Source organism: Dipodomys ordii, unplaced genomic scaffold (genome assembly GCF_000151885.1).
Source record: "Dipodomys ordii isolate 6190 unplaced genomic scaffold, Dord_2.0 Scaffold12, whole genome shotgun sequence".
Lineage (NCBI taxonomy): Eukaryota > Metazoa > Chordata > Mammalia > Rodentia > Heteromyidae > Dipodomys > Dipodomys ordii.
In genome coordinates, this window is record NW_012267228.1 from 9,736,596 (window position 1) to 9,746,091 (window position 9,496).

At 41.0% G+C, this 9,496-nt stretch overlaps 1 protein-coding gene across 3 annotated transcripts in view; it reads right to left on the bottom strand.

Annotated features, from left to right (window-relative positions):
• The window catches only part of Chl1 (cell adhesion molecule L1-like), a 74,835-nt gene that overhangs the window by 22,667 nt on the left and 42,672 nt on the right, over positions 1-9,496 (bottom strand). For all 3 annotated transcript variants that reach the window (XM_013010406.1, XM_013010407.1, XM_013010405.1), the window contains 4 exons: positions 9,011-9,135; positions 5,139-5,240; positions 4,756-4,953; positions 3,069-3,139 (listed from right to left, as the gene is read on the bottom strand). In XM_013010406.1, the coding sequence (XP_012865860.1) occupies positions 3,069-3,139; positions 4,756-4,953; positions 5,139-5,240; positions 9,011-9,135 (496 nt within the window). The remainder of the gene's footprint in view (positions 1-3,068; positions 3,140-4,755; positions 4,954-5,138; positions 5,241-9,010; positions 9,136-9,496) is intronic.

Genomic DNA, 9,496 nt, shown 5'->3' on the forward strand with positions numbered 1-9,496 from the left:
AAAGAACAATCTTCAGATCTCAGCATCCTGAGTAGAGAGAGTTACAGGCATGAGCCATCAGCCAGAGTTACATCACTGTACTCTTTATGTAGTGGTCCAGTCATGACCTGTTCAGATGAGGGCCTTTGGGGTTCAGAGCTGCTTCAATCTTATTATACTAATAAACAGCAAGGAATGAGCCATCCCAATATCACAGGAAGCATCCCGATAGTCACGTTCTAGTGAACTGTTTACATATCAATTTTATGTCTGTGCAGTGATTGGAACAAAAAAAAATGTAAATCCTGGAAGAGAGAGAATCAATCGCACAAATTCCATCATAAAATTTACAAGCATGAGTGAAACCTGTTACAATATTAAACATTAATATGCTTAATAAAAAAAAGATAATTATATACTCAAAAAATACTATTCTCAAAGCAGTTTTCACCAATGTTTCATGAATTCAGTTAATGCTGCCTAATTCCCTCCTGAAGCAATATTTCCAATACAAATAATAAAACTCAGCTCTTTCAGGACTTATATAACTTGGCTGTGCTCACAGAGTAATTAATGAAATTGCTCAATGCTTGATAAGAAAGGTACTCATGACCTTGCTCATGTCATTGTAACCCCTATGTACAGTATTTTCACAATAAAAAACTTATTTTTTTTTAAAAAGAAATTGCTACTGGACAATATTAGTGTGCTATTGGAGTGATTTTTTTTTTCCGTTGGTTGGTGTTTCGGTGGAGCCTTTAAATAGTCATTATTTCATTGAAAGAAGTTTTAAAATTCATCTGCCTGTCAATCACCATTGAGTCAACAGAAAGAATTGTGAGTCAGCCCCTGGACAGAATCTGGTGATATTTCAGTGATATTTGTTTGTTCCCTTAGGAGCTGTCTATCACTTAACTCCTTCTAACAGAATAACTTGTGAATAACAATGCTCAGTGCATATTTTCTCCTAAACATCACTCTTGTGTCAAGAACTGTTAGTTCTCTGACACGTCAAAATCCCATGAATGCAATGGCATATATCACAATTGTTACTGTCCATCTAGTTCCAAAGCTCTGTGACTACTTCCTTGATGGGCTCAATTAAGTGCCAAATTAAATGGCATGTCAATTTCCTAGACAGATGACAAACATTTTCTTCACAAGAAGAGAACATCGGTTGTCAGGCTTTGGTGGAAAAAGAATGATGTCTGAGTAATAGATCAGTTGGGAGATTGAAGATCACTTCCTGTCCTGCCATACCTGACTCTGCAGCGGGGCGTAGCATGGGAGTGGACACCAGGGCTCCTGCAGTGTGCCCAGAGGAATGAGGATTCTCATGTTAGAGGAACTAGTGTGACCAAGTAAAGAACTGACCTGTACTATTACGTACTATTATTAAAATCTCACTACATCTACCTTATGGAAAGTCCCATGGACCCTAAGCAAAAAGCACATGCACTCTACAAGAATAAAGGATTGACACACTTTCACCTCCTAAGCCATCATCATGACAATATGGCAGTAACTGCTTATGACTGCAATTTCAAGAAAAAAAATCAAGTTCTTGTGTCTATTTAGTTTCTTTTTATTGCTACGCTCTTTTTTTCACATTTCATCTTAAATTTGTCATCTCGTTTTGTTTCAGGGGAAATAAAAGTTCAGGACTGCAATGCAATATTCACTAGGTAATTTGTAAGAATGGATCATATGTGTGTATAATGAGTTTGAACACCAATGTAGAAGAGGAAAAAGCAAGTCATTTTATTTTAGGATTCTTTAAGAACCCTATTTGGAATTAGGTGTAGAAATTTATTATGGTATTCTAGCACATGTTTTTAGATGTCCTATTTATAGGCAAAATTCAATAAACTTGATGTTGGAAGAATGTTGCTAATAAGTATGGTAATCTATCTTATGTATGTCAATATATAAAATTGATCAGGTATTTTGTTGAAAGTAAGTCATGCACTGGTGGCTCATGCCTGTAATGTAATCCTGGGAGATCAAAGATCAAAGCCAGACCAGGCAAAACAATCTGCAAAGTTCTATCTCCGAAATAACCAGGAAGAAAAAAAAACAGAATGAAAGTATGACTGAAATAGAAGATTGCTAGCCAAGCAAGCAAGCAAGCCAAGTAAGTACAAGGCCTTGAGTTCAAACACCAATACTGTAAAATAAAATAATATTTTTAAGAAAAAGTAAGTTTAGCTGGGCACCGGTGGCTCACACCTGTAATCCTAGCTACTCAGGAGGCTGAGATCTAAGGATTGTGGTTCAAAGCCAGCCCGGCAGGAAAGTCTGTGAAACTCTTATCTCCAATAAACCACCAGACAACCGGAAGTGGCACTGTAGCTCAAGTGTTAGAGTGCTAGCTTTGAGCTGAAGAGCTGAGGGACAGCATTCAGGCCCAGAGTTCAAGCCCCGAGACCGACCAAAAAAAAAAAAAAAAAGAAAGAAAGAAAAAAGTAAGTTTTCCATTCTTCACAGTTACAGAGAGAGACTTGGAAATGACATTAGAAAAATGGAAGTTAATTCAGGGATACAAATTGTTTTGTGACATTCAAAGAGTAAAGCCTTCAGTAACACTTAATGGACACAGGTGAAGGAGGAAGGGCAGAGTGTGTTGTCATCTGGTTTTGTTCAGTTCTGGTTGTTTGGGAATGTTGTGTTGGGCAACACTTTGGACCCTTCTTAGAATTAGAAATAAATGTATAAAATGCCTGTGGGAGTTAACAACTAGTGATTTGAATTCTGACAGTATCCTTTTATATTCTATTGAAAAAGCCACCTACGGAAAGGTATTCTGGAATGAGTTTAATAGGAGAACACTAGAAATAAAAATGCCAGGAAGATGAAACTTTTGGGGACAAGATTCCAGTTCAGCCCAACCGTACCATCCTCCTTAAATTATATACCACTGTGAAGTCTAGTTCACAAGTTGTTCTGATCATGTGCAAATTATACACAGATAAGAACTCATACATTCCTTTCATCTCTGAAAGGAATAGACCTAAAAGGTGCAGGGTGTGTGTTGGGGGGGAGGGCAGGGAAAGACAAAAGAGATACATAACACTTTCAGGAACACACACCTGCCATTTTATAATCATCTCCTTGGGTTGGGAAGCTTGAACTCTTATGTTTTGGGGATTCTTATCTGGAGCTGAAAAAAACAAATGACACACATTAGGTTTATTTTTCTCACTGCACATTGACTAAAAAGGAAAATATTTTATTTGTTCCTCAACAGACACTTAAATAACCCTGGCTATATTTATTGATCTTAATATAGTCTACTGTTTTTAAAAAAGACTTAAGGCAACTTTATGACACATGTTATATTTAAAACAACAAAATATTGGTCCCGGGTGTAATATAGCTAACATCCAGCGAATCATACAGGGTTTGTTTTGCGTATCTGAGATTCAAACCTGCAGGTTAAAATAGTACACCTACTGTTTGAATGTGTTTTCGTTCTAAACTGGCTCTACTTTTTAATTAAGAATTGCGGATAGACATAGATGCTGAGATCTGCCCCTAGGAAACCAAAATTAAACGCCTGTCTTAAAATCAATAGGCAACTTTTAGTGGCAGCCAAAAGGAAATAGTATGGGGCTGGGAAGGTGGCTCAGTGGTAGAGCGCTTGCCTTGCATGCCTAAGGCCCTCAGCACCACATAAGCAAAAAGAAAAAAAGCCGGAAGTGGTGCTGTGGCTCAAGTGGTAGAGTGCTAGCCTTGAGCTGAAGAGCTGAGGGACAGCACCCAGGCCCAGATTTCAGGCCCCAGGACCGGACCCCCGTCCCCCCCCCGAAAAAAAGGAAATAGTATGGAAGATTTTAGTAGAAAGAGCTAAGAGAGTTTTGTGAAGCACTCAATCAAATCTACATACACTAAAATGTACATTTCACAAGTATTTATTATCTTTATTTTTGTCTATTGTGGGGTTTGAACTCAGGGCCTGGGTCCTGTCCATGAGCCTCTTTGTGCTCAAGGCTAGCGCTCTACCACTTGAGCCAAAGCATCACTTCCAGGTTCTTGCTCTCATGAAGATTTTTCTACTTGGGCTGGCTTCAAATCATGATCCTTAGATCTCAGCCTCCTGAGTAGCTAGGATTACAGATGGGGCAACCTGCTCTATATTATCTTACTTTGCTCTTTCTCAGCCCAAAAAGAAATTATAACACAGCAGGTAATGTATCTATCACTCAGGAAAACCAATAGATATCATGTTATGGCCACAATGAAAACTGAAGCCAATTCAATAGCACCAATTATTTGAGGAAGACAACACATCCTAGGCAATTTATATAGATCCATCACTACAAATGTGAATATTATAGTCATGTTGAACATGCAGCAAGGTGTCACAATGAAACCCAAAGTTTTATTTCAGAAAACAGAATGCACTTGCTTTATGACACACCACTTAAACACGTTCTTAATTGTTGACAAGAATTCATATCACTGTCTTTCTATGCCACACTTCCCTAAATGTCTTGCTATCAAAACTCTTGGTAACACTTCTGAAACTGGTGCACTTTGAATAGTGTGTGTGACTTTAGTTTATATGATTGAGCAAACAACAATTCTAACATCCTATAGTACTTATTCAACTTCCCTCCCTTTTTCTCCCCCTATTTTTTCTCTTCTTTTGTTCATCTGTCTGTCTGTCTGTCTGCTATCTGTGTCTCTCTCTCTTTTATACTTTCTTTACTTTCTTAGATCGCAAGATGTAGCCAAAGTAGAATTAGTTAGTACTGGAGGACAGAGCCCCCTTACCTGCTGGCGGGGTTTCATGCTGTTCTGAAGGCTGGCTGGGCTGACTCCTCCCTACTTCATTCACAGCCAAGACCCTGAACTGATATCTCACGTATGGAGCCAATGGTAACACAACCGTGGTTTCCTCTGCTCCGACCCTTGTCAGTTCCTCCCATCTTCCGGGTTCCTCTCTGTTTCCTTCGAATTCTACAATGTACTCTGGCAGGAAGAACACAACACACCTTTAGAACCTACTGCAGAGGCTGAGACTTATACACACTCTTACAAACTTACAAGAGTGGTCTAAGAGTGATAACGCGCCCAGGAACGTGGGGGAAAATGGCCATCATATTGATTGGACTCTATTGGCTATAGAAAAAAAATCATTATTTCAGTTTTCCTACCACTAATATTGCTATTGCGGTCATCTCCAGCTTCCCATGAGAGCCGGACGCTCCTGTTCTGTCTCTCTGACAAGTGGAGATTCGTTGGGGGATCCGGAACATCTAATGAAGAATAAAATACACAAAAGTAAGGAGGTGCAGATCAATGCCTTGCTTCCCTGATTCTCTCCGACACAGTGCTGGCCTCTGTGGGCCCAGGTCTCCATCTGACCTGCTCATATTTCAGCAGGGCCAGCCTCCAGTGTCTGCTCCAAATGTAGCACCCTTCTGTCTCTTCACATCTTGCCTCTATCATTTTTCCCCCTTCCTTTTTTTTCTGATTGCAGTTCCCAAGACTCATTCCATTTTAGTTGTTTATTTATTTTTGTATATTAGGACTTGAGCTCAGGGGCTGGGTGTTATCCCTTAGCAGTTTTTTTTTTCCCCTTAAGGCTGGCTGGTGCTATACCCCTTGAGCCACACCTCCACTTCTACCTTTTTCCTTTTGGATGGTTAATTGGAGATAAGAGTTTCACAGATTTTCCTGCCAAGGCTGGCTTTGAATGGAGAACCTCACATCTCAGCCTCCTAGGAATGAGCCCAGTTCAAATATGAACTGAGGGCACTAAATGTTGCCTTCAGAGTAATGTTTAGCAATCAAGTTTCCTAGTTTACAAGAAGGAGCTAAGCCCAGGAATCTGCATTTGCAGACACATTTTTTTCCTGGCTGAAGATTACACACAGGAAGTGTGTCGAAAATGGGTCATTTAGCTTGCTGCAGCTAATTTATTTGCTACCTTCTCCTATAGGAGAATAGAGGAGGCAGAATAGTAGAGGAGTAAGTAAGGATCATTATCTTATTAGCCTTTGCATTGTCCAAGGTGTTTGGCATTTAAATGTTTGTTTGCATAACATGAACTCTACTTTTCTTTGAATTTTTATGGTAATATATAAAAACAGCATTTTCAGAACATAAGAGCAATGTCTCAATCCAGAAAAGAGTAAGTAAGCAAGTTTATGTGGGAAGAAGCAGATGGACTAAATGTGAGAGAAGTTGCTATACTGACTAGGTGAGGACAAACAGTTGAGTGTCGGAGTGTTGCTAAGGCACATGGAAATTTCTGGAAGTTTCCAAATAAAAAGAGTAAAATTAATTAACATCTCAGGTGAAACTTACTGCCAGAATTTGTTCTAATGTTCTCAAGTCATTCATGTTTGTTCAGAGGAGTTTCTAAAGCCTGTTTGCCCATACTGAGTATTTCAATTTTTGGAACTATTTATTGACTAACAGCCTTGCTTCCAATTTAGAATAGAACATGCATATTTGTAAAGTGTGGAATATGACTGTGTCCAATGCTAGATCTAGACTAGCAGGTATTTCCTCAAGAGTTTTTCTGAATCTCTGAGTTCAGAGAATGTATATTTCTCTTTAGCATGTAATAAGGACTCACTATATCCTGAGGTTTCCTGGAACAAGGAAAGCAGAATATTGTAACACATGTCTCTGAGATTCATGCAAACTTATCTTTAATTAACGTTCAACTCAGACTTGATAAAATGTTATTTTCACAGCCTTTTAATATTGAGTCTTCTGGAAATGACTTCTGGTACAAGTTCATTTGTCCTGGGCTTCTAAAATTGCTTTTCAAGAATAAAGGCATCTTACAATCTGACGCTACATTGATCGTCACTTATTGTCATTTGTTGTTGAAATAAACGTTTGTAAACCCGTGATTGGAATAGATATATTAGCATAGAAACGTAAGAAAATCGTTTCCTTTAATGAATTCTATCTCACAGAATATATTTCAAATAGTAGTTTTACTTTTACTCTAAGTGATTAGGTAATACATGTGGTAATACACAAAATGAATTAGTGCTAGATAACTAGTCAGGTAAACACAGCAACCAAATTGTAAATTGCACAAGGAAATTGATAAGGAAACTACCAATTAGTATAGTGCTAATCCCCTTGTAGCTACACTATTCAAGATACTTCCACACAAAGCTCATGATTCATAACTTCCTCCTCCTTGTGGTACTTGAGAGAAATTCTAGTCTACCTGATGCTCAACTATTTTCTCTAGAAAATTCCTGTTGGGAAAATTAGCAGAAGATGGCACCTTTTGCTTGTAGAATCTTTTGTTGTTGGTGGGGAGGGGGGCTTGAACTCTGGGCCTGGGCATTGTCCTTCAGCTCTTTAGCTCAAGGCTAGCTAGCACTCTATTACTTGAGCTATGTGGTACTGAGGAATCGAACCCAGGGCCTCATGCATGTGAGGCAAGCACTCTACCACTGAGCCACCTTCCCAGCCCCTACGTGTAGAATCTTAAAGCAGTTCACATACCTATCAAACATTTCACCTAAAAGTACATCTTGCCAACTATGCCAAGTCTGTAGCTTCTACAACTTGGGATATTATTCCTATTTTCCTGAGAAAACCTAGCCCGTGGTCATCGGCTTCACCAGAAGGGATGCAACCTGTCCCCGCTGTCTTCACCAGTCTACGATTAGAAGAGACTTGACGGTTTGCCTTTCTGCCTGTATCTCCCTTAGTAACCTACTGATAGACCAAGGAAACTGAGGCACTAATGACACAAAGGCCTATTCCTAACAGTGATTAATCCTGTCATATGATAGAGAAACATCAGCAAATAAAATGCTGCTAAGAAATTCTAAAGGTGCAGTGCCCACGGTTCATGGCTGTCACCCGAGCTGCTCAAGTAGGCTGAGATCTGGGTATCTGGGTTTGAACCCAGGCCAGGGAGAAAAGTGCAAGAGACTCTTATCTCCAATTGACCGGGACAAAAATAAAACAGAATAAATTGGAAGTGGCAGTGTAGCTCAAGCGCTGGAGCATCAGCCTTAATTAAGAAATGCCACATGAGACTACAAAGCCCTGAGTTCAAATCCCAGCACAAAAGGCAAATTAAAAACAACAACAAATGCTCAGAGAAAGACTCAAGGGTGCCTCCCCCAACTAAAAAGAAAGCATAAATGGAAACTGTGAAAATGTCTGTATCCGTCCGAATCCCAGAAGAAAATAGCTGATGAGTGTGAAGGGATTCCAGTTCATGGATGCTTTATGGGGTAGTAGAGCGGACCGGCAGCCGGCTGGTGGCAAGGCATGGCCAGCATCGCCTCTGAAGGACTGGCCTGAGAGAGTCTCCAGGGAGACCAGGGCGTTGGGCAGTGGAAGGCATCGGGCCGCAGGGAGGAGTGAGGAGAATGGATGCCCCTGGCACCCAGGGCTCCCCTGTCGACTGAACAAATGAATGCTAAAGGGCAGGCAGGGGCCCCATGAAAAGGCTGGGTCAGAGCGGGTCAGGACCAGCACTGGCCACTGGGAAACACCCTGAAGTGGGGTCAGAGCTTTGAGCCTTGGCCATCTCCGGGCTACTTGCACTGATTACCCTCGTGGAGTGCGCAATTTTCTAATTAGCATCATCACTTAGAAAGAAGTTACAGGAATCCCTTACAGAAAGCCTACAGTCCCTCCGCAGCCGGCCTGTACCCCGGAGGAGCTCAGGCGGGGGTTCTGGTGTGCAACAGGGCGCGTGCCTGATGGGACCCCCTCCCCCATGCGTGTCCTTCCACTCTCAGCCCCCTCCCCCAATGCTCAGCCCCATTTCTCTGCAGGCCTTGAAGGGGCTGAAGCAGGCTTGGTGTTTCTTTCTGCTGATAGAATCTCTTCCCTCCCGCTGCTATTGATGCACTTCCCCCGGGGAGGGCAAAAGAAATTAAGCCTTAATGAAGATATATAAGAAGAAGTGGGATCATTAGTGACACAAAAATGGATGCTGAAGGGGTGAGAATAGCATGAGCTCTCTCATCTGGGATCCATGCCCTTCCCCAGCCACAGGGGAGACGTGCCCAGAGGTGCGTGTACTCACCAAGGACGGTGACTTGAGTTACCTCAATGGCACTATCCAGAGCAGTCTGCGCAGTACAAGAGTAAAGGCCTTGGTCGTCCAAAGTCACATTAGATATGGTCAAGTTAGCACCATCAATCACTATCCTATTAGGGGGGAAGGAGGAAGAAAAGCACATGATGAGAACAAGGACAACAGAAATACCAGAAACAGAGCTTTCCAAGCTGTCCATCCCCAGATCAACATCTATTGCGTTTATGTTTGGAAATGTCAGAATGAACCCTATCATTTCGTAGCATTCAAAAAAGGCTATGGGACCATCTAATCTTCGATAAGGGAGCTAAAACAATAGAATGGAAGAAAGACAACCTCTTTAGTAAATTGTGCTGGCAAAATTGGTTAACTACATGTAGAAAACTTAAGCTAGATCCTTATATATCACCCTGCACCAGAATCAACTCCAAATGGATCAAAGACCTTGAACTCAAAGCAGACACTCTGAAAACA